The 24597-nt window shown below is 37.2% G+C and overlaps 2 protein-coding genes across 3 annotated transcripts; one reads left to right on the forward strand and one right to left on the reverse strand.

Moving 5' to 3' along the window:
• Positions 1 to 40: 40 nt before the first annotated feature.
• LOC143213386 (uncharacterized) lies at positions 41 to 3708 on the reverse strand. Its single transcript, XM_076433178.1, has 6 exons — positions 2298 to 3708; positions 1820 to 2106; positions 1454 to 1703; positions 1183 to 1357; positions 787 to 1094; positions 41 to 540 (listed from the first exon to the last, which is right to left on the reverse strand). Exons 1-6 carry the CDS (start codon positions 2388 to 2390, stop codon positions 418 to 420), a joined length of 1236 nt encoding a protein of 411 aa, XP_076289293.1. The 5' UTR covers positions 2391 to 3708; the 3' UTR covers positions 41 to 417.
• A 446-nt stretch (positions 3709 to 4154) lies between these two features.
• Cad96ca (tyrosine kinase receptor Cad96Ca) lies at positions 4155 to 24168 on the forward strand. Of its 2 annotated transcripts, XR_013009960.1 has the most exons (9): positions 4155 to 4749; positions 13514 to 13755; positions 17515 to 17627; positions 19759 to 20182; positions 20358 to 20534; positions 20824 to 21174; positions 21687 to 21992; positions 22367 to 22714; positions 22805 to 24168. XR_013009960.1 is itself a non-coding variant. In XM_076433132.1 (8 exons), exons 1-8 carry the CDS (start codon positions 4695 to 4697, stop codon positions 22601 to 22603), a joined length of 1905 nt encoding a protein of 634 aa, XP_076289247.1. In that variant the 5' UTR covers positions 4155 to 4694; the 3' UTR covers positions 22604 to 24167. The 2 variants fall into 2 exon arrangements, 1 of the variants encoding a protein (XP_076289247.1); XM_076433132.1 differs by having other exon boundaries at positions 22367 to 24167.
• The last annotated feature ends 429 nt before the right edge of the window (positions 24169 to 24597 follow it).

A 24597-nucleotide genomic window follows, 5' to 3' on the forward strand; every position in this document is an offset into this window, starting at 1 on the left:
AGTTGCAGTAAATTATAATATTTTTATACAACATATTACTTATTGTCTTTACTGATGTACCAAGTATATTTATGTATTCAAGAGACTGTAAAATACGTTGTATTTGCGGTGAGAGCGATTTCAATGTACATATATTTGTAATTTATTTTTATAGAGTAAATACATAGTAAATTGTTATAAAAAAATAATAAATATAAGTTGCATAAAATTTTATTACATTCTATCTAGTATCATATATTATATCTGTCAATTAAGTTTTACAATTATTATAAAATTTATTTTGCATGATATTAATTTAATATTCAGAACGAAAGTTATTAAATTAGAATACATTTATTCCGAGTATAATGAAAATCAATCAAAAAATACAAATGTGTAGGAACATTTGCCAAATAATAAAATTGATGGTTACAAAAACTAGACTTGCTTTTTGGAATGTTTTATAATTCGTATATTAACGGTATGAAACCTTGTATTCAATATATTGTGAATTCTGCTATTGAGAGACTGTGCTTGGGAACTTGTTCCTTTTATTTCGATCTGAAATTCAAAAGAATTACACGTTAGATTAAAAATATAAATTTTAGATGAAAAATCTGACGCTGTTATAATAAAAAAATTATAAATATACTTTAATAGTAAATTTAAAATAAAAATTAACCAATTTCACTTTATAAAATACAAATGTTAATTTCAATTAATAATTACATTCATTTCCAATATCCCATAAGCCATAAGGAATAGTATCTTACGTTATATTCAATGTTTAATAATAAATAAACAAACCGTTTCGCGTGATTTATTACACGTGGTGGGCGGTATATTATTTTTTAATCTTCTGGATTTTGAAATTTCTTTCCAGTTGGTGAATACAACAGGATTACTTCTTTTAAAATTTTCTTTACGATTATTTTTTTTATAGCTACTTTTTATAGTCTCATTTGAAGATCTCTTTCTCCTCGTCGCTAAATAATTATAAATAGAAGAAGTTTTCCGCGATAAAAAACTTGATGTACTTGTTGCCGCTTTTTCTCCAATAAAAAGAGTTTGAACTTCCTTCTCGTGTTTAGTATCGTGAACAATCTCTTTTTTCGCTGTATAATATAAATGCGTTAATAGATTTATTTTATAAATGAAGAAATCAATTGATATGGTCATTTCAATTTGTTATAAAACAATTACAATATTCATGGTCTAATTCTTCAACAACATTTTCGTCATCATTTGCTGTGTTATTAGTTTTTTCAGCAATTTGATGCTTACTGCATTGCGTTTTATTACTCGAGAGTCTTAACTTCAAACAGAGATTACCTTTGCTATCTACATACTGAGATGCTATTGCATGTTTCGAAGTAACCTATAGCATAAAAAGAAATTAGTTGATTGCATAAGAGAACACTTAAAAATTCAATAACATCTATAATTTTTATTTTTAGTAATTATTATTGAATACCAAGTTCTGGGTCAGCCCATGATTCTTTTGGTGCTTCTTTGATAAATGATTTAAGATGTCTCTGGTATATGCAGTTATTTTATTTGTAATATTAGATAGATCATTGTATTCCCTTTTGAGTTGTTTAACTAAATAATTTTTTGCTTCTGAAACGGGCACATCAGGACAATACGAATTTAAAAGCATGCACGATACACCTACATCCTTCATCAAGACTGTATCTGAACATTGGCTATAGTATTTGCTAGACCTATATAAAACTGATTAGTATAATTATATAATTCATCATTAAGTTAAAGCATGAATATTATGTGAATATTATAATGTAGCAATTTTACATATTTGTAAAATAATGATAATAGTCACCTATAATAAGGAAACTGGCAATCCTCGCGAAGTGTAGAGTTACTAATCTTATCACATGCGTAATTATGCATCAGTAATGCTTCTTCGTATTCCCTTTTATTTACGCCATTAACGCTATTGAAATTAGTCGAACGAATTAAACTTCTATGAAGAACGTTATCCCTCTCTGACATTGTAGAAATAAAACTTTTTGAGTGATCATCAGTTATAGCAGAATATTTCTTCACTTGCGGTGTGACGTTAACCAATGAATCTCCTGCTTCCGGAGAAGCAATAAGGGCACCCATCTCAAAACGATGATCATTAAATTATGGAATAATTGTTAAATTAATCACTCAAATGTTGATAAAATTATTAACGCGATTTCTATATCATTTAAGTTAGCTCGACATAGAATCATGCAGTAATAACAATAAAAAGCAATGCTACAAAGTAATAATCAGATAATAATAAAAGAATAGTTTATTGTATAAATTACTGAAATTCTAAATCTTCTTTGCCCCATCACAGAAAAACAGAGAGACGTTTCTAATTCTTGCTTGTATTTATGCCAACTTTTCGAAATGTCCATTACATAAGGAAACCTTAACGTTACCGATTAATTTAAGACGATTATCGCCTGAATAGGGTTACTGTCGTCAAAAATATAAAACAAAACGTGATTTCATGCCTGCGGAATATTTTGGAACAATCAAGTTATGCTATGTTCATATTGAATAGGCGTAGTGTTCGCGCCATAGCGACGCGCGTGGCCAGTTTCCGGCGCAGACGATAATTCGAAATTATAAAATTTTTATGGGGAAAACCACCATCATTAGTTATTATTATAAATAATGATTATAGTTAGTTAGAATTAAGAAGACAATGGAAAGTTATGGGGAAGCGATTCCTCGATCTCTTCGGTTAAGGGATTAATAATAAATTGTTGCTGATCAAAATTTTTTTCGACAATGTACAATAAATATTTAATTTTAAAAAATCAGATGATTAATTTCAAATTCGAAACTTCCACCGGCATTCCTCATTGCCATTTGAGTATCTCAACATTTCACAAAAGAATGATATATTTATATAGTTTGTTTAATTGAAGTCTTTGATTTATGTCAATTTTTAGACGGCTGAAGTAATTTCTTTCACGTCCACACATATACACACATGTGCACAATACATATATTTCTTAGAAACTGAAGGCAAGTTACCCAATGGCGTTTTCTCACATTCTGTAGAACTGTCAGTGAGTCAATGGCGTAGTCTCTCTCTTAGACGGAGCACAGTTGAAGTTTGAAATCAACTCCTCTAACTAACTATATCTTTAATAAACATCAATTATTAATAAGTTCTTTACGCGTATGCGATATGATTATAAAATATTGCATACATGTTCCCATGTTCTAATTAAATTATATTCATCTGTATTCATTTCTAACAATATTATAATAATATTCCTAACAATATTAACTAATTTTGTTAGCCAAATTTTACTAACTGCGTTGGGTCTGTTTCGAAATTCAATTCAAATGAACGAGCTCGTCATGACTGCACAATTCAATAATCCGCAACTAAAAAATTTCGGCAAACAACTAATAATGAATATATATTTTAATTAATCCAGCCATGAGTGGATGAAGGTCACAACTAACAGGTTCTCGTAGAATCCAAGAACGCTGACTGCTGGATGGCAACGAAATGGACCAGAGCGTTCGCAAAAATGATTACAAAAACAAATCGGTCGATCATCACCTGGTTCAATCAGGTTAATTCGCGTGAAGGTAAACCACGCTGATAGGTTCACCTTCTACGCCACTGAGACACGTTCTTTCAGTGGATCGGCATGGCTGCCTTGTCGGTCGCGACGAAGGCACAGTCGTTGTTGGTCCGTGAGCGGTATCGTTGCCGAATCGAACACCGTTTTTTCGATCGGCACTCCTTGATCCTCGGGTTCCTCCAATAGTGATTGTCCTAATCCCGGACCTGTGAGGATCGATCGAAAAAAAAATCTGCAGAAGAATGTACTACAGACAGTCGCGACGAGTGAACGCCAGATGTTCATATAAATAAATTGACTAAAGTGAGAACCGAATTGCATGGCTGATTAGTGCAAAAATAAAATGAAACTCAGATTACCTCTTGGGTTGCCAATCTCAAGTTAGTTGCCAATCCTTATCGACATTTTTGCTAAATAGTTTCCAAAGAACTAGAAATCTTTCATAAATATAATTTCTATTTAAAAATCAAAGATTTATATTACATCGACTGCTGAACTTGTTTGAATTACGTTACCCCCCATATGATAAATTTTGCAGTGTCGTTGCACTGAAGATCCAAAGATGGGTAAAAAGGCCCGGTGCCAGCTGGAGTACAAAATTGCCTCTTCATGTTCTCCGCTTTATCGTGCTTCTGTTCATAAATGTACACAGCTGTACAGTTAAAAGTGGTGTTCAGTATTGAATCGATTGAGAAATCGTGATAAATTGAATTTATCTTGGTCACCTGGATCTCGATAGACACCGATCTATGGATGTTGCTAGCTCGAAGTGTTTTTACCAAGAGCATTTTTTCGCTTCCGACTACAGAGTCTCGTTAGAAAACGATGAACTTCGCTTGGAATTCGAGGAAATCGAATGTGAAGTATTTAGAATCGGTTTACAGTGATTTTGCGAGTGACCGGCGCCGGGCTCAAACCTGAGGAATCGTGAGGAAGTGGGTAGCAAACACTACGGGACCAGTTACTGATGTGTGCAAGGAATAATCGATTCGTGAGAGCAAGGCGGATGGTAGCGACGGAATTGGCTGTCAAGGTGCTCGAGGATCGTCGCTCGATTTTCAAAGATCGAAGAGGATCAAGGTTTAACTTGTTGTCGGTCGATGCAGCGCGATGTTCGCCAGATCGACCATCCTTGTCGCGGCGCTGTGCCTGTGGACCACAGTCGGTAAGATGTCTTCTTTTTTCCCTTTTTCGTTCACCGAGCGATTTTTACGAGGTTCCATTGGCGAGAGTTGTTCACATCGTACCACTTAATATGTGTTACATTTTCTCCTTCGCACTGATTTGCATGCGACAGTGTTGGATACCGTAAGTTCACGTCTAAGGAGAATTGTCGTGTTTTCTGGGACGCTCCAAAAATGATTCTTACCTTGTGACTAAGCTAGTAACATTTAGTCAGATACATTCGATAGAAAGGCAACACGACCACTTTCAAATTCGAATAATAAATGTCTTAGCAACAGGGTTTTCGACTAGAAAATCAGTAAATTTTCTCAAAAATAGATAATCCGGTCTTTCCTGTTACTGTTACTCTGGTTGAGATATAATCCTGCTAAAAATTTTAGTTCAACCAACAGGTTCCTAATCGAATGGTCCAGCAAAAACTAGTTTGAAATGTAACGCAAATATGATAAAACGTAATCTTAAAGTCGATACCGAAAAAATAGAAATGTCAAATGAATTTAAGGTTTACACTCACAATTATTTGATTATTTTTAATTATGATTATCTAATTATTTCGGATGTCTGTTTGTCTGCATTTAATTACTTTTCTTTTCATTTGTTTCTCTCACATTCATTTTACCAGTTGCATTCTGCTTTCTATCCAATAATTCGCAATATCTTTACTGTAAAAACGTTGAAAAGAACAGTCTCGCAAAATTCGAAACACATTTCGCTGAACAAGTGTTTAATCGTATTTGTGTTTACTGTAGCCGTGCTCTTGTAGCCTATACTTTCTAATATATCCCGGAGAAAGCGTCGAGGAAACTTCTTCCGATGCAGGGGTTCGGACAATCGTGAAACCAGACTGTAGATGGTTGAAAATTACGAAACGAAAGTATTACTTTTGGAATAATCAATTGCTCAAACTGTTTCATCATTAATATCGCTCTGTCTCAATTTTTCTGTTTCATAATTACTTCCTTGCATTACTTGTATATTATTGTCTCAGCACACGATAAGAATTCTTAATTATTAGCTGTTTCATGGAAGAAGGTAGCTGAAGTCATAATAGCTGTCCACCCTACTCCTATTACTTCAGGCTTGTAGCATAGGAAAGAAGTGGACAACTATTACGACTACAGGTTTCTTCTATCGAAAAACCTACCGTCACCTTTCCATTCAGTTTTATCGTTCCCATACAAAGGGACTCGCTCTTGTTAAGTAAATACACATAAATACCTGCGCCTCGTCTCACATCCACGCAACATTCCTCTTACGTTGTATGAACGATTCCTTTCTCTTCCACGTAAACGTCGCGAAGAAGCTGCCTGCAAAAATTATCATTAAAACTTCCGCGGTCGCGCTTTTCACACAATCTATCGTTGTCGCTGCCATTTCCCGTGAACTAATTTATACGGCGTCTAGGAGAAATTTGCATGCATTGCGTCATGTGCCATGTTTCTAATTATTCGTTATTGTGGAACAATATTGTATTGAATTGTATTGTAAAACAAATCAACTTTTTACGAGATAATTTGGAGGAAGATGCCTAGAGTTCCTTAACGTTTCAGAAGTTTTATACGTCGATATTTATTTACATAGTCACGAATGTACAAGGTGAAACAAAACGATTGATTTTTATGAACTATACATATAAATAATTAAATATTAAATATATTACGACCCAATACGACATTATAATATAATCAATGTTTTTTTATCATAACTGAACAGTATCTTGTCGAGTTACATATTATATAAATGACTGAATTCGATAGAACTCAATATAATATTATAACATCCATAATAAATGTGAATTGTGTAATACTGAATTAAAATATGCTGCAAAAGTCTTGCCAATCAGGAAGAGTGTTCTTCTTTTGAGATCAGTTTTGTAACAGGAGTAGAAACTTTTCATACACCACTATACCAAAACACACTTGCCTCCTCGGATAGGATATCCCCTCCAGCAATCACGTATAGTTTACCCGGGGGTTTTCCCAATTCGCTAGCCGTATTGCAGAAGATCCGGCTGCGCGGGGTTGTCTGTTGTAATGTCAAGAAGACGGATTGAATCTTGCATGAGGTTGAATGCATTCGGAAATGCATCTTGTTGCGGATTGATAAATTCGTTCAAAAATGTCAGGATTATCACATCGCGCCGTAAATCTATGCAAGTGTTTCTATTGATAACGCCATGAATAGGATGAACGTGTCTATTAACAGCTAATATAATCAAAGCCAACATAATTAGCTTACTAAATAATTCATAGTTTATCGACATTCGTACAGATACACAATACAAAACAGAAATTTCCATAACGTTCACATCTGTCAATTTACTAATCTATTAACTTGTACTATTAATTTATTAATCTATTATCGTGTGCAAAATTAAAATCAAACGCTACATTTGTGTAAGATATATCGAGAAAATAAGGTTCAGATAAGGTGGATCCTTGGAAAGGACCTTCCGGCATGGGAAAGGCCAGACCGTCTGAACTTTCACTTCAACATGGAGACCAGACGGACCTCGAACAGTGCAAACGGTCCTTAAAGCGTTAAATATTTTTTGGTGCGTGTGGAGCGGCGTGTATGAAAGTGAAGCGTCACTCCGAGGAATATTTAAGGACCGACGATGACCTCACCGAAGTGAAAGTTCTCGGGTTCGGTTCCCCGTGGTCATTAAAAACGAGAAAGAGAGAAAAAATGCCGGTCCCCTTTCGAATCCTTGTGTAGCCATCCGCTCGTATCCGTTCCTCATCGACGTCAGAGAAGTCTTGGAACTCCTCGAGGCGCAACCACAAATTCGATATCCTTTCGAAACAGCCAGCTTTCGTTGGTGATAACGAACTTTCTATCGTTCGGCGAGGTTTAGAAAATGATACGACCCTACCTCCGTAATGCTATACTGGGTGGGCGATACAACCTGATCACCTTGAATAAATTGCGAGTCGCCTGCAGCGAGCTAGTCTCTCCGCTGATCTCTGGTTATTATAGTTAACTAGCTTAATGCACCGGACGATTACCTAGCTTGGTGTAATCGGATCATTCGCAGAAATGAGAAAACAAAAATTGTATAACGTATTAGTTTCCAGCATCGCACCTCGGCGATTTATTTAGTTAACCAGCTTCGAGTACCAGACCCCAGAATAGAGTTAGCAGACGTCCAGGATTGAGGCTATGTCTAGAACTAAAGTAAATCAGGAATTTTATAACGAACGTTTTTAATCCACAAGTGAATTATTGGGGTGTCGCTCCAATTTCTGGTAATAATTATTTAATGTGTCAGTATTAATAGTGGTACTTATGGATTAAGATGGAGCTTTTCGCATCCCACTACGTTTCTATGTATTTACTATTCCGATGGAGTTGAATATTAATGCGGATCTTTGTGACAACTGCATCAGACTGGAGATGGACATTTCATTTTTACTTTAATAATTCTGACAAGCTGAAAATGGTAGATCGACATACTTAGATTATTTTAACCTTTTTAAAATGTCCGTAACCAAAAGTTAATATTTTCATTAGATTAAAAGGATGCTGAACAAGTAGGAGTCTCTCAAACTGGTCTCTCAAATCGTACTTCGTCGATTTATTATAGTTAGCTAGCTTAATGTGCCGGACGATTATCCAGCATGCTGTATGCAGATCATTTACAGAAATGAGAAAACAAAAAGGGATAATAATTGTATAATATATTGGGCTCCAGAGCGTTGCGCTGAGTCGATCTATTAATTTCAAGTATTAGATCATTACCGAGATTGAAACGTCTACATCGTCTTCGATGTTTATAGAAACGTAAAAATAAAAGGAACGGTAGTTGTACGATAGATTTAACGTAATTGACACCAATGTTTGCTTTGGAAATAGCCTTCATGTTTAGAATAATTGATGATATGCAGTAACACTTTAAACAAATGGAGTAAAAGTTGGTGATATGGAACATTTGATGTATTGGGTTGGCAAGAAAGTAATTTCGGTATTTTAAGGTGAAATAGAGCGCAATTTTTTCATTCAAAAAAGAATAAATAAGAAAATATTTTATTGATTAAAGTTCATCGTTTGAATAAAAAAATTCGGTTTTATTTTACCTTAAAATACCGAAATTACTTTCTTGCCAATCCAATAGTTAGCAAAAATAAAAGGAACTGTAGCTGTATGATCAATTCAACGTAATTGCCACCAATGTTTGCTTTGCAAATAGCCTTCACGTTTAGAATAATCGTGTGCATTAATGTTTTATACGAATGGAGTTGGTGATATGGAACATTTGATAGTTAGTCAGATAAATATTAATATAAGAGTTCCTTATATTGTACAGATTATTTTTCAGTAATCATTATTGTACGTCATTCTACACATTGATCTACAATCTTTAACAAAGCTTCATTGAAATCGGATTTTTCGGGTTAGCAGGTTTGCTTGCGAGGCACAAAGATGATCGCTCGATTGCACCTGAGTTTTTATGCGTCGTCTAGCGACCTAATTACTCGCGGCTCGACGCTTCAACCGTTAACTTGTTAACCAGATAGTTCTTCGATTACACTGTCCAACAGTGATTTTGCGTCTCGATAATCAGCAGACAACACTTATGAATTTTAATGTGCTGAACGTGAATCCGAAAGTTGTTTTTCTCCATCACTCTCAGTTTTTGAGGAATTCAACTTTGAATAGGTCCAAATATTAACTTTACAAATTTTCTGTAGACTCCGTATGTCTTTTTGTAACGTCAAAAACATTTTATAATGTTTAAGCAGTTTCGAAAGGGGAAGACACACCTTTTAAGATAAAAGTTTGAACTTTGATAATTTTTTCTATTTCAACCGTGAAAGCTAGGCAAATGATTCTTGCTTAGAAAGATTCTGTAGACTCTCCCAAATACAATGGTATGTTCTGTAAAACCATTAGCCTTTAAAATTATTTCGAAAGGGAGAGAGGCTCCTTTGACGCACTACTTTTCTCGGGATCCATGCTAATTTAACCGATACAACGGCCAACGAGTTGTTTGTACCAAAAACTCTACATGATTTTATTTCTTCTCTCTGTGAATTGTTTTTCCACTCCAATTCTTCACCCGTGTCTCTTTTCTCCTGCAAAAAACAATACCTATGGAATTCCATGGAACGTTTAAAAAGTCATTCCCGGAACACATTCCTTTGATTGGCACATACTCTCCGACCATTCTTTTCGTTTAGAGAATAAATGTTTGTTCAGATCCACGTAGCTTTCAACAAGTGACTGGAATAGTTTGAATTTTCCATGTGCAGCAGTGTTTCGAAACGTCCAGTGTTCTAGCTTGAACAGATTCGAATTTCCGCTCTCTATTATTATTCTTAGTTCCCACTTTCTATTGTTTCTAAATATGAGAGATATCTACATCGCATTTTAAATCTCTCTATAATTGATTCATGTAAAAGCCTGATAGAAATTTGAAACAAAAATGTACAATAAAATGAATAAATAAAAACTCTGAAATATTAGAGGATCACTGCTTGCAATTTCATTTTTCAGCTTCATTTTATATTTACGTCTTGTTTTTAAAAAAATGCATTCAACGTAGAATATTGTAAAAAAGTGCAAAAGCACTTGCTTTAAACAACAATGTATTCGCATCAAATGAAATTTTTAGTATAAGAGTTTTGAAAATAAAAATTGTCTGCACTAATTTTCTTGATATTTTCAATGAGTTAAAAGTAACAAAGCTTTTTAAAAATTGTTGTTTTTATTGTTCTGCATTCGGTCCACTTTTGTCAGAAACGCATACAATCCGGTTTAATCACAGGTGATATAACGCACAACTCTCCCCAAGATGAGGAAACAGCTTCCAGCTATTATCAGCCCTAATCTGTGGAAAGATCAGTGTTAAATAGAAGAATTGAACGGGCACAAATGCTCTCGGCGTCAGATCTACGAGCAAAGGCAGTCCGAACAAGACGGAGAAAGTGGGACGATGAAAGTGCGACCAAACGACTAGCCTGACACTGTCTGTCTGCCTCTGCTTATGTGTGCACGATCGTTCGCCATCGAATCATGCTCTTTTTCGCCGGCGCGGCTTCGGAAACGCAGGATCCACTTGTTGCTGACCGTTCGCGAGTCAAGTGTCGCACGCGAATCGGCTCGTTCTACTTACGAGCCATGTTAGGTAGCTCAGACGTTTTTTCAAAAATTGGAAACCTTGCACAAATGCAGTTCATGCGATTCTAGTAGCGAAACAATTTTTTCCTCTTGTAAAACATACTTCACAGGGGATACGTCCTCTCCAAAATTAAAAATTATTTGAGCAAAATATTTAATATTTTAAGATCCCCTATGTTTCACAATTTCAATGGAATTGAAATAAAATGCAATTCTTGCATTAGTATTACGGTTTAATTCCCATTTTACAAACAGGCTCTTCTATTCTATTAATTGGACAAATAAAATAATATTGAGAGTAATGAGAAATTACAGTAAAATATGACTTACAAAATGATCATGAATATGTTATCTAACGTTAGCATATTGGATTGTGTAATATGGAATACGAAATACGTTTTATTCCGAAGTTGTCGAGATAATTGCCAGTGATTCGAACTTCGTTATCCCTCTAGAGTTACTCTGCATAGGATAACAAAGTTCGCGAAGAATCAGATTCCACTAGCGTCTGGAGGTGTTCATCATAGATAAGAATAAACCGTTCCTCGCGAGACTTATTTCGTAAATTCTTCTCTCGGGTACACAATATCACCTGTGTGTGTTCTATTCATTAGCGATACCGTCACCTGTTGATATTTCGAGTTGCATGAACCGTACTGTGACTCAGACTGTATACAATTACCTGCAAGCATTACAGTTATCTAAGAACGAAGAGAAAATAGTAGAACATTGTGTAAACTACGGAATGGGATATGAAAAATTATATTCAACACTTGTAACTAATCTTTAGGGTGTTTTAAATTTTATAATTATACAGCCACATTTAAAAAAAAACTTCACGAATAGAAAGAGACTGAAATTAAAATGGTCAAACAAGAAGAAATCGAACGTTTTACAGTGTTCGAGAAAGAAAATGGGTTACCCTGAAGAATATATGGGGGTCGAAATAGTTTCTATCAAATTGATTGCGTCTTACTAAAAGATCGAATCGTTAATAAATTATTCAAATCGAAGTCAAATGGGAAATGTAGCGTAAAATACAGTTTAAGTAATAGGACAACCTCCTTCTAGCAGAAGGGAATCGTTCTTCGCGTATTGTTCGGTTTCATCGAAGCGAGCAGCTCTCGGACAAATGAACGATGACTACGGGTCTGTAACGTAGGTTCTTTCATCGCGGCCCGGCCGGTGCATTACAATATACATAGCCGCTTCTTGATTTCCAGCACGTTATAGCGGTATTGAAGTCACTGCACCGTGAGAATACAGTTACGCGGTATTCCCTCGTGAATAATGGCGGCCATTAGCTACGAGGAGGGGACAGACAAGATGGAGAAAACGCAATCCTATTAGAACTTTCAATAATTTTTTCCTCCTTCCGCGAAAGAAAGACGGGAAACCCACGGCGGACATTTTTCTGTCGGACTTACTCGCGAATCCTCCTTTTCTGATCTCTGTGAATGCTTATGCGAATATTACCCTCAGTATAAAGCATTCATCCCCCTCATTAATTTCTTATTTCAGCAGCTTAATATGTCCTTTGATATCAAAGTAAAATCAATCTTCACTTTGCTGCAATATGTATGAAAATTATTTCTCGGAAAATATGAACTTCTGAAGCCGATTATAACCAAAACTGAATGCTTTGTAAGACGATGCTGCTGATTTAATAAAAACCGTTTGTTTAAACAAAACAATCTAGGTGGAAATTCATTTGTTTTCTGTTTCTGCATACCGTGGAATTTTTATTTTCTTTCTGTATGTGTTATCCAATGTATTTCTTTAAACCATGGACCGATAAATGAAACCTTGTAAATATTGGATTATACTTTGCAAAGTATTTCAATCGATATTCTCGCACAATTCTCAATACAAAAAGATTTGACGAGAGACGAGCATCGTAAAATTGATTGGTGAGTATCTGTGTTTGGACGAGAGTCCAATAATCATTAACGAAAACACGAAGATCATGGTCTCGGACTGAAGCACTGGAAGGTTACACTCTACTTGACGATATGAACTCGAAATCCAAGAAGGAACGGATATCAAGGCCGATCTCTCAGGCCTCCTGCAGCTCTCTCTCATTATCCTTCGGTAGATCCGAACTTAATTAGAGCCCGGGCGGAGAGGCGTGTAGTTATGTTCGAATACGAATTGAATCCGAAAAATATATCAGGTGTCGCCTTTGAAACTCGACAATCTGGAGTATCTCGTTTCAATTGACAAACCGACCGACTAAAAACAAAACGATCACTGAGGAAAGTTATTATTTCCGGACTGATCAATATTCTGCTTGTATAATTAGAAAAATTATATCGTAGTTGCGTAAATGTTCTTATTATGATGGCTACTGGAACAATTGCCCTATAAACTTTCTTTTCTTTCCTGTGAAATTATTATGGATTAAAATGTTCTGATCATTCCAGCCGGTAATAATACTTTCTGGGTATTTTGCAGTGCTGGATTGAGACCTCTAGAGACGCGATCTTAAAAGATTTTGAGCATGTGATTAATTTGCTTATTGGTTAATCCAGCACTGAGTATACGCACAGGACACCTCTATAACAACGTGGTGCGAGTTTGCAGAGCATCATCAGTCATAGTTGCGAATTGATTTGCGGTTGCAGGAAGCCAAACTAGCGAGAACTCGCCGCCCACGATTACGATCGACCGAAATCTGATGCTTTGGGACACCGAGCCTGTGGGAAGCGTCGTAACTAGATCCCGCGCCGAGGACCTTGAACAGGATCAGCTGACCTTTGGCCTGGAATCCTCACGCTACAACTACAATGGCGATGATAGTCCACTTCCATTCGTCATCGACAACAGCACTGGCATCATATACGTCAACGAGTCCCTTAAAGACAGGGTAGGTCCCATTTCTGATCTTCCATCCAATTAGCTAACGTCTACCGTCCCTGGCCAAAAAGTTAGGGCCACTCACAATTTTTTTGCGGGCTCTTTTTGAATGTTTGCATCGATTGCAAGACACAGGAGAGCCAAATAAAAATGTCTATCTTCTTTTAATTATCATATTAGGGCTGAAACTAATACACTGATGTTCCGAAATCTTTTCAATGTGCCCACTGCTTTGAATTGTGCGCACCCAGATTTGTCGTAAATGCATAAAATCCGCAGTTAAAACGCGGCTTGTAAATGGGTGACACGATTCTTTGACCAGGTTTACAAATTGACGTTCGCAGTGACATGCTCGAGTAAATTGAAAAGCGGTTAAGAGAGTAATTGTCGTGATTTTACGGGATCTCTCGGAACAGCTGCTCGGCAGTCAACGTGTTAAAACAAGCGGAAATGATTAGGATGCAATGTCTGGTGAATAAGCAGGGTGCGGTAGGACTTTCCATCGGAGTTGTTTTAATGTTTCCATGGGCGTATGAGTAAGCGGTCTCGCACTGCAATTGCAACAGGATGGCAGGCAAATGTCGGCTAATTCATGTGGCACACGGTTTCCGTCTTTTTGAATTTTCCCATACCGTGTAAATGCCTATTTACCGCCTACTGATTAACGCCCAGATCCTTAGCAAGATTTACCGCCAATATAACCATAGATTCTTGGTCAACAACTCATTTGAATAATAATTTTGCACTCCCGGACACCTTGGGGGTCGTTTACCGTTCAAATTGGCTACCGGACCAATCGAAACCACTGGTTTCAGATATTTTATGATCACTGAAATTGTCTAAGGTTCCAGGAAGATTTTTTCCAATTTCACGCGTGAGTCGCTGTATGAGTTCAAACCTGCTTACACCTGTTAAAATTCTCGAGAGATTGCTAATGCAGCCCATCAATAAAGCCTAGTTTATAATACTGTAGAAATAGCACACGATGAAATAGCGAAGTACAAGGATTTTTAATCAACCATTGTTTATTGTAATTTTGTAAATAACCTATATTCATAATTTAATGGAAAAGGATTTAATGAAAAAGCAGCGGTAGTCGATGCGACACTTTTAGTTTCGAGCTCTTACGTTTCAAAGGATAATGATTGTCGTTTATGCGACTGCTCCAGGCTTTAGAAATTTGAAACGTATGGACCAATCATTATTATTCCCTCGTACGTATTCCTTTCGATTTCTGTATGATGCGCGCCCAAGCATTCGCGTGTGCCAGCTTCTTCACTTCGCGTCTCATAAAATTAACCTTTCCGAGTGCATGCTCCGTGTGCAGCGTGCCGTTGCACAGATCTGGTCTTGCATGGCCTGGTTGCAATCTCATTCATGCAATATTTACATTTATTGTAGCCGTGAAATATTATTGCCTCCGAAAACATATTCATTTACATCTGAAAACTGATTGCACAACTGTCATTTTTGTAAAAGCTTAGTATATTTTAATAATGAAAGAAGAGGATATTAGTTGCTGTTCATTCATCCTAACTATTACTGTGTCGTATACATTTTATATTTTTGCTGCGTATAACATTCGCAGTATGAAAAAATAATTTTTACCATATATTACGCTCTTATTTTTAAATACATTTCGATAATAATTAGCAGTAACACGTTACTGCCACTTCAGTTTACTGTTTCGTGAAAGAAAAATAAATTGAAAATGTGGAAACATGATTTTCTCGTGCTAGGTTCGAAGTGGGCTCTTACCGCGATGATATTCTATATCGTTCGTTGAACGCCCATGGTAGACACTCTAGACACCGTTAAGAGGATAGTGGTTTGGCTTGTCACGTGACTGACCTTTGATTGATTTACTGATAATCAGGAGAACAATAGACCTTCTCATCCCGAAATGTTAATACTGTGGAGTAACTGTAGATGCAACCTCAAATATCCCATAAAATCGAAGCAACAAATTTAAGGTATTCAACGAAATAAAAACTGGAAAGTTCAGATATATGTATTATCGCAAAAATTTATCCCTATCCGGATTTCCATAAGTCTCGACTTAGAAATTCATTTCTGTAATAATAAATAGACAATTAAGAAAGTAATCCAGCCGAAAAATCTTCGCTTCTCAATTTCAGTTTTATTAAATAATTATTTTTGTAGTCACTGTGCATTGAGAAATTTGGTTTACATGGATCGCAGTGAAAATTGATTTTCAAGTGTGATAGAAAAATGGTGTCGGTCACATATACTACCGCTCGAAAGTATCCGGACACTTCCTTTTTCTCTACAAAACGTAGTTTAAGTTAGTAGGAAAATTATTTAGAACAATTTTGTCACTTGTAATTATTATTATTATGTACATTGTGGTATCATAGCACAATAAAATTTATTTTTATGTACAAATTATACAGGGTGTGACCGGACGGGAGGTACAACCGAGCAGGGGTTGATACTGCATGTAAAAATAAGTCGAAGAAAAGAAACAACATTTTTTTGTTTGACGCTTCGTTTTCGTGAAAATCAAGTTTGAAAATGCAACGAATACACGTGCTATTGCATAGGAATCGTCTGACACGCCTGACCATGATCAACCAATTCTACTTTGTGCATATACTAAAGCAGCGTTCGGATTTACTTACTCGCGACGGCCGAGTTTCAAAGGCTACGCCCCCTCTATACTCTCTATTCTATGTATACTCGCTATTCGTGGCGCTTAGGAAAACTAGGGCCTCCACGGGGAGCGAGACGCGCGGCCGGGTCGAGGGGGCGTAGCCTTCGGAACTCGTCCGTCGCGAGTAAGTAAATCCGAGCGCTGTACCAAAGCACGCGAACCTGGCGGAACTTCAAACTCGATTTTCTCGAAAACAAAGCGTCAATCGAAAAAATGTTATTCCTCTTTTTCGACTTATTTTTACATGTAGTATCACTCCTCGGTTGTACCACCCGTCCGGCCACACCCTGTATATATAATGAAAATGCAATAATATAATTTCTATCCACAAATACGAAATCTAGTGGAACGGTCTCGGTGTTTAAAAGGATTTCAAGTTCCACTTTGTTTCATTTCTAAGGTGCAGAGCGAATTCAGAGAATTCTTCGATACAAATACTAATAATAAAATACTAATAGAATAAAAAAAAACTAATAGAAAGATTGCCACGATTAGTGCAAGCGGTAATATCTAACCGCGGTGGATACGTCGACGAATCTCGTATTTAATCTTACAATAAGTCTAATATTGGTAAGTTTCCACATACGTAGTTTTTAACTTGAAAAGTTAGATATTCCATAAGACAGTAATAAAGATCAATTTTAATCACTATCTTGGATTATTAATTTGTTGTTTCACGGTCGTAAATATTTGATAAGAATAAATATGCTCACAGCGCACAGTTTCGATCAAAAGAAAAGACAAAGCAAATTTGCAAAATTAACCTCTACGTTTCGATCCGGGTTTGGATCATTTTCAAGAGAAGCGTCTGAAAATATATACTGAATTAATATCATTGGTATTTAACACGGATCTTGGATGCTTAAGTAACTTTTATGCGTTGCTATTACACATTTCGCAAGTGTCCGGATACTTTTGAGCGGTAGTGTATGACCGACGTGGCTCTCAAGGTGTGAAGGGGTGAGATATACTGCGAATGGAGCGAAAGACACGTCGCAGGACCGTTTATTTCGGAACAACGAGAACGTAACACGAACGAGCCACATATGGTCGATGTCCAGCGATTGAACGACGTTTCTTGCTACTTCGTTCCAGGGAGGCCAGAACCTGTTCCTCTACGTGACCGTCTCCGATGGCAAGTTCACAGCAAAGGCCGAAGTCTTCGTCACCATTAAAAACACTTCGGACCCCAATGGAGGACACACCAGGTAGGTTAACTGTCAGGGACAACATCGGTGAACCGATTGAGATCAGAGCCACGATACCTCTACTTCCTATCCCCTACGATGCCGCAGACTTCGATTTGTCTTTATAACGACAGATACAAACGACCTGACCCTATACAACATAAAAATCTGTGAATAATATGGTGGCCTCAAATTCAAAAGACAACAATTATCTCATGATATGTACAGTTAAACAAATCCAATCGTGGTAAATGGTCGCTTCAGGTTAATAGACTCATTCAGCTTTTTCTTCGTTTAAGAGATTGCCAACATGATGACCACTTTTATTTAAAAAAAGGACTAATTGATGAGGCAGGCAGGATGAATAAAAGAAATTATAAGCCAGATACGTCCCATTAACTTGCACCCAACAGTGTAGTAAAACACATCAAACCATAAGAACTTTGTAATTAAACAGGTGGAATAATATGGATAAAACGCTGGAAGTTCTCCCGTTAATCCATCAACGCTCACGACAATTTTTATAGAACATCGTAAACTGCTTCGATGAGACGTTATACATTCTTCTCGTTTTTCATAAGGATTTTCATACGGTAGTCTTTTGATAAATCACTTTACTACATAACAGAGGATACTGGATTGTGATAACGAATATTTACCTAAAACTCGAGACTATTATGCCCAACAGTGGTTGTTCCGTTGCAGTATTCCTGCAATAATGGATACCATGTTATCCGTGTAACAGGGTAGCTTCGTATCAATTATCGATTACATGTGAATCAAGTTTGAAACAGAGTTTGTCTAATTGTAACTTCGGACTGCGCTTATGGGATCTGGTTATGGTCGGATGAATTGTATCGTTTATGGAATATCGGGAAACGAGACGTGGAGTTCTGTTTGCTGAACAAGCATACGTTGAAAGAACATGAATATAGTTTAAGCTGTGTCCACACTGAAGCAACAATGAGGGCAACGACAAAATTAGAAGACTATAACTTCATATTTCGTATTTAGGAACTTTTCACTTCCCTTTTTACTCTACTCTACTATATTTTGTTGATAAAATTAATCTCATAAGTTTGCTGAAAAATGGACTCTGAAGATGGCGGAGCAAAGTGGTGCATTTTTTTAAAAATCTAGCTGAAACTGAATTTTTACAGTACACAACACCCTTCTGTTCCAAAAACAGATATCAATGCATCGAATACAGCTTGAATTTTTTAAATATTTCCTGTTGAGATACGAAATGATGAAATATGGCCATCTTCTGGAGCAAACTTTGCGCCGTCCTTTTGCAAACCGACGAAGTTCGGCGTCCATTGGAAAGTCGGCCGCAAATTGCATGAAAGATGAAACCTTTATGAGGGTCACCCTGTTGGCTATATACGAAGGAGACGACGGAACGAACTGAATCCGCGCAATGCATGTGTCGGACACGGTCGAAGGCCTTGGTCTCCTATATTTAGTCCCTTCACATGGAGTCGGAAGGGCGTGCAAAGAAAAGTACGGAATTGTAAGGAAGAGCCAATTTAGCTCGGAAGACACACCTATAGAAAAATTGCAGGCGCTAACATGTTCCGTTGTGCAGCAATGAACCCTGCATTGAGTGGTGTCGTTAAGGGCGAGGGCATCAGTTTCACAGTTTTAACCACGTATGAAAAGAGTCTCCGAACGCTGTTCGGACGACGACATTGTGCATCGAGAATTTCTACCAGTAGTCAATCTGGTGTTTTCATTTTCTTTCAATGGGAGACGGGGTTTATGCCAATCGCTGGAGATTCTTTCATGAGTCGGTCTTTGAACTTCTATACAGTAAGCTGCTTGGGGAAGTTCTATGGATTTTATCTGATCGCTACCTTTTTGCGGATGGGATTTTGAGACGATTGGGTGAGATCGGTTTCCAATTTAACCCTCATACGCTTTCCAGAAATAGTTGCATTGGAGATCCTAAGATAATATTTCGCTTGTTTTTGTTTCACATTTTAAATAAAAAAATTGTTTCATTTATAAATGGATGCTCTTTCACCCTGAGGAACGTATGAGGGTTAATGTATGCTGTTTTCCTACTCTTGTCCCTTTTTTCCAATTTTTCTTAACTTCTGTAAGGACACTGATTTTTGGACCTAATTCCACCATGATTCTCCATCGACAGGAACCCGTTCTCAGGACAACACGGGTCCCCAGGTCTAATAAGGCCACCTCTGTTGGGCCTGCCGAATCTGCAGAACTATCCTCGACCAGGATTACCTCATAAACCAGTGTTACCGCCGGTGCCGGTGTCTATACCGGTCAATATACCAAAAATAACTAGGCTACAGCCGAAGGAGGTGAAAGAAACCGAGGGGAAGATAGATGACAATACTGTCGGTCCTCACGTGCGATCTATGGAAGAGAACGAGGTCGGAGGGCCACCATTAAGCTCGAAAATCACACCTGCCGAGGCACCACCCTCCCAGGACATCTCGATGACTTTGGTGCCGGTTACTGCAGTCTGTGTGCTCGTGGTTGGCCTTGGGATGGGTGCATGGTCGCTGCGAAATAAATTCTGTGGCGCCAAAAAATCCAAAGAAGACACGGTACGTTGTTTTGGCAATAGTTACCATTTGTTCCCGTAATTAAAAATTGAAAATTTTCGACGACGATTTGATTTAACGAAGATAAGAATGATATGAAAGCAACAACTTCGTGTTAGTTAATTTAATGAAGTTTTATTTAATCTACTTATTTCTAGCTGTACCTTATTTATTACAGAAAGAGCAAGCTTCAGTCAGCGTTTCAAATATATCAGACGATCCATCTCTCGTTTTAAAAAGATGGCGTGGCCCCAAGGCTCATAACAATCGATACGAACCCTGGGAAAAAGACAGTCAAGCCGGTGCACAGAATAAACAGGAAGATAAATGGGAATTTCCTCGACATCGACTGAAGGTCAGTGACAGGGTTAAGTGGCATTCGAGATCTTATAATATACTGGGTGCTCGTGAGAAACGTAGTTTGTCGGATCTTATAAATTCAATTCTATGTTACAGACAATAATTTTTATAAGATTTTTACCAACATATTTTCTGATTAAATCACGTGACATTTTAGTAAGACATTTAGTAAGAATTAATTACCACCCGGCTAATTGTACCATGATTTCGGAGACCACTATAACAATGATATCAAAAGTTTGATAGAGAGAAAACTAAATAGTGATTTGTGGAAAATGTCGCAGGTGTTCAACATTCTCGGAGAAGGTTGTTTCGGACAAGTTTGGAAATGCGAGGCCCTGGACATCGACGGGAAGTCTGGTACAACAATCGTCGCAGTAAAAACTTTGAAAGAGAACGCGACGGAAAGAGAACGACTGGATCTCGCGCAGGAACTAAGAGTCATGAAGAATCTAGATCCTCATCCTAACGTCGTTAGGTTGTTAGGATGTTGTACAGAACGCGAACCTATGTTCGTTATATTAGAATATGTTAGCGGTGGAAAGCTGCAAAGCTTTCTGAGAGCGTCGAGGGAAGAAAGAAGCCACGGAGGACCTGGATTGACGTCTAGAGATCTGACTGGTTTCGTTTATCAGGTACATTAGTGACAACTGTTAAGCATGTAGGTATAAGCAAGTGTAGTTATAATTCGGGTCTCAATCTGGATTTCGAGTTATAATGAGTAATCCGGATGACCAGATAAAGATTATTGGAGAAAAAGATTATTGGAGAATTTAAAAAATTGAAAATGTCGATAAGATATGATTCTTATCTCTATTAACCCTCATCGGTCCCTCGATCGTGTCAATTTGACACAGTCTTCCCGAAATAAGTTACATTGTTCTGTTATTTGTAGATAAGTCTGGTTTAATGAAAAACCGATAACCGAGAAACCTAAGACGTAAATGTTAACTCATCGATTTTACTAAAAAAATATCGCAAAATAGCTGTTTACCTTGTTATTTTATCGATTTTTCATCACTGTGTTAATTTGACACCGAGGAACAGAAATAACATCCAATTTGGTTTCTATTTCTTGCAATCGACGCAGACAATTTTTATTTTGCATAAAGATCCGCAGTCCATCTATAATCATTTGTCTTTGCAGATTGCTAAAGGTATGGAGTACTTGGCGTCCAAGGGAATCATCCATAGAGATCTAGCCGCGAGGAACATATTGATTGACGAAAACCACGCGTGCAAAGTCGCGGACTTTGGTTTCGCCCGTGATGTGGCTGCCAATCAAATCTATGAAAGGAAATCCGAGGGCCGACTGCCCATTAGATGGATGGCGCCAGAGAGCTTGTACGATAACATATTTTCCGTGAAATCGGATATATGGAGCTTCGGCGTATTGATTTGGGAGATCGTTACGTTAGGCTCCACGCCTTATCCCGGTTTGGCTGCTGCCGAGGTACACTCTCTTCGATCAATCCCAAAAAAACATTGTATTAGTGCTCAAGTTATTCTTTACTTCCCAAAAGACTTATTCGTGATGTATATGCTTGATATTGTTAGCCAATGATCATTTGCCTGCTTAGAAAACTGTTCTAAATTCAAGTCCAAAACGAAGCAAACTTTTTAAGACAATCCAGTAACTCGTACAATTTTAACAATGATACAGTACTTTCTCTGTAAAGTCGCGTAATTTGGGGAACAGCGAGACGTTCCAGAACAGTGGAAGCTAATTTGCGCTTTCTCGCGCTGCGAGGTGGGCGTGACAAAAGCGTCACGCTATAGAAGAAAATGGAAATGTAATAAAAAATTTACAATAAATATTCGTTTCAGGTGATGAGAAGGATCAAAGAAGGCTACAGGCTAGACAGGCCAGAACACTGTAAGAGAGAATTGTATAACATCATGTATTATTGCTGGGACAAGGACCCAGCTTGCAGGCCACCTTTTGGAGAACTCGTTGGCCTAACAGAGGGTCTTTTACTCGATGAAACGGACTACATCGAATTAGACAGGTTCCCTGATCACTCGTATTACAACGTGCTCAACCTCAGCGGTGAAAAACTGTGAACGATGTTGTTACATCATGATTTTCATTCACGCCGTGAAAAGAACAAAGTGAACGAATCACAGACGCCTCAGCGCGAGTTGAGCCAAATAAGAAATACTCTTGCTAATTGTGTAAGTTAGATTAGACTCCGCAACTTGAATTAGTGGATATTAGTGGATAGTGGAAATCATGTAAATTCATCGAAGTATTCATATTTCCAGAACGAATTTCCGTCATCAAAAATCCCAGTCGGATAACTTTTAATTACGATCGCCAATTACGGACCGATTAAAAAAGAACGACAGACACGAGTGTGAGTTAATTAAACGCATTGATTGCCATGACGATCACCGATGATCGGCACCACTAACAATAAGTCACGAGTCACGATCGATCGAATCCTTCGAAGCGCGCGCGCGCGAGAGAGAGAGAGAGAGAGAGAGAGAATGTATATACATATAACAATCACATACGAGTACGATGTAATTATTGCGATAATTTAACGAATCGACTAGCACGATGGGCATCAGTGATCGGCATATCACAGTGTCGCATCAATCGGAGCTACTGAACGATGAGTAAGCGAAATCACGCGAACGTGATCCCGGCCGTTAATCTCTAGTGTACAAGGGAAATGATGCGTAGGAAACGCTGTCCGTCCTAGTATTACCAAACGCGATTGCGAGCCTCCCGCGCGACAAAGTGTATCGTGTGTTCAAATTTCATAAACGATTGATTTTTAATGTTAACACTATGACTATCTCAAATTCACCGTTTCAAATTCATATTGAAGTACTAATATGTTTATCTCTCGATAATAAAGCTGCTTCGCTGCTCAGTACTCCTAGCGTTAACGCTAATTTTACAATCTGGAATGTACTCATATTACAATGCAGCGCTTGTAATTCTTACCTGATCACATACTTGTTAATTAATTGTACGTCGGTATGTAAATATGAAAGAATAACTTATGCTACAGTTCGAATCCACTGTAAGTTCAATTTCATGTTAAGTTTATATTTATCGGAGTTGTATATACATATACGAGCATCGTGAACTAGTCACAGTTCCAATCAATATGAAAGTATTTTTAAAGGGAAAATTAAGTGGATGAATGAACGAGTGAGTGTGGTACGCGTTTATCAACGCATTTAGAATGCACGATAAATAATGATTGAAGGAACTCCGATAAGTGTCGACGTTCAAGTAAAATAATCAATTTTCCAATGGAGAAGTTTATTGTTTAGTCAATATCGGCTATACTACACCATCTTCGCTAAAAATCGAATCAGAACACGCTGTCATCGTGGAAAATTCTTGCCAATATACAGGGTGAGTCACCAAACGTTACCACCTCAAATATCTTTGTTGTTTCTAAAGATACGTAAAATATGGTAAGGACAAAGTTGAATGGTACAATGGGGCTGACACGATGCAAAAAAAAAATTTTGTTTTTATGTCATTTTTTCAGAGATATGAAGGTGACCTTCATTTTTTTAAATGGAATGAGGTATTTTTTAATACATCAATCGATGCAGCTGGACATTCGTTATAATAAAGTACTAACCTATGTATGTCGAAAAGTTATTAGTTCAGGAGATATTTCAATTTAAATAACTCTAAAATACCATTACTGTCGTACTACGACGTCAGTGTTTACTTACTTATGTAACGTCTTATCACGACAGTAATGGTGTTTTAGAGTTATTTAAATTGAAATATCTCCTGAACTAATAACTTTTCGACATACATAGGTTAGTACTTTATTATAACGAATGTCCAGCTGCATCGATTGATGTATTAAAAAATACCTCATTCCATTTAAAAAAATGAAGGTCACCTTCATATCTCTAGAAAAAATTACATAAAAACAAAATTTTTTTTTTGCATCGTGTCAGCACCATTGTACCATTCAACTTTGTCCTTACCATATTTTACGTATCTTTAGAAACAACAAAGATATTTGAGGTGGTAACGTTTGGTGACTCACCCTGTATCTCTATTAGCAGTTTAA

This window comes from Lasioglossum baleicum, chromosome 11, assembly GCF_051020765.1.
Source record: "Lasioglossum baleicum chromosome 11, iyLasBale1, whole genome shotgun sequence".
NCBI lineage: Eukaryota > Metazoa > Arthropoda > Insecta > Hymenoptera > Halictidae > Lasioglossum > Lasioglossum baleicum.

Bases quoted from the DNA above. Each gene is read 5' to 3' on its own strand.
- LOC143213386 (XM_076433178.1), bottom strand. From the start codon at position 2,390: ATGGACATTTCGAAAAGTTGGCATAAATACAAGCAAGAATTAGAAACG. The intron at 2,107-2,297 runs GTAATTTATACA...CATCGTTTTGAG, and splicing joins AAAGAAGATTTAGAATTTCA to ATGGGTGCCCTTATTGCTTC. The intron at 1,704-1,819 runs GTGACTATTATC...AGTTTTATATAG, and splicing joins TGCCAGTTTCCTTATTATAG to GTCTAGCAAATACTATAGCC.
- Cad96ca (XM_076433132.1), top strand. From the start codon at position 4,695: ATGTTCGCCAGATCGACCATCCTTGTCGCGGCGCTGTGCCTGTGGACC. The intron at 20,183-20,357 runs GTACGTTGTTTT...TATTTATTACAG, and splicing joins AAAAATCCAAAGAAGACACG to AAAGAGCAAGCTTCAGTCAG. The intron at 21,175-21,686 runs GTACATTAGTGA...TTGTCTTTGCAG, and splicing joins TGACTGGTTTCGTTTATCAG to ATTGCTAAAGGTATGGAGTA.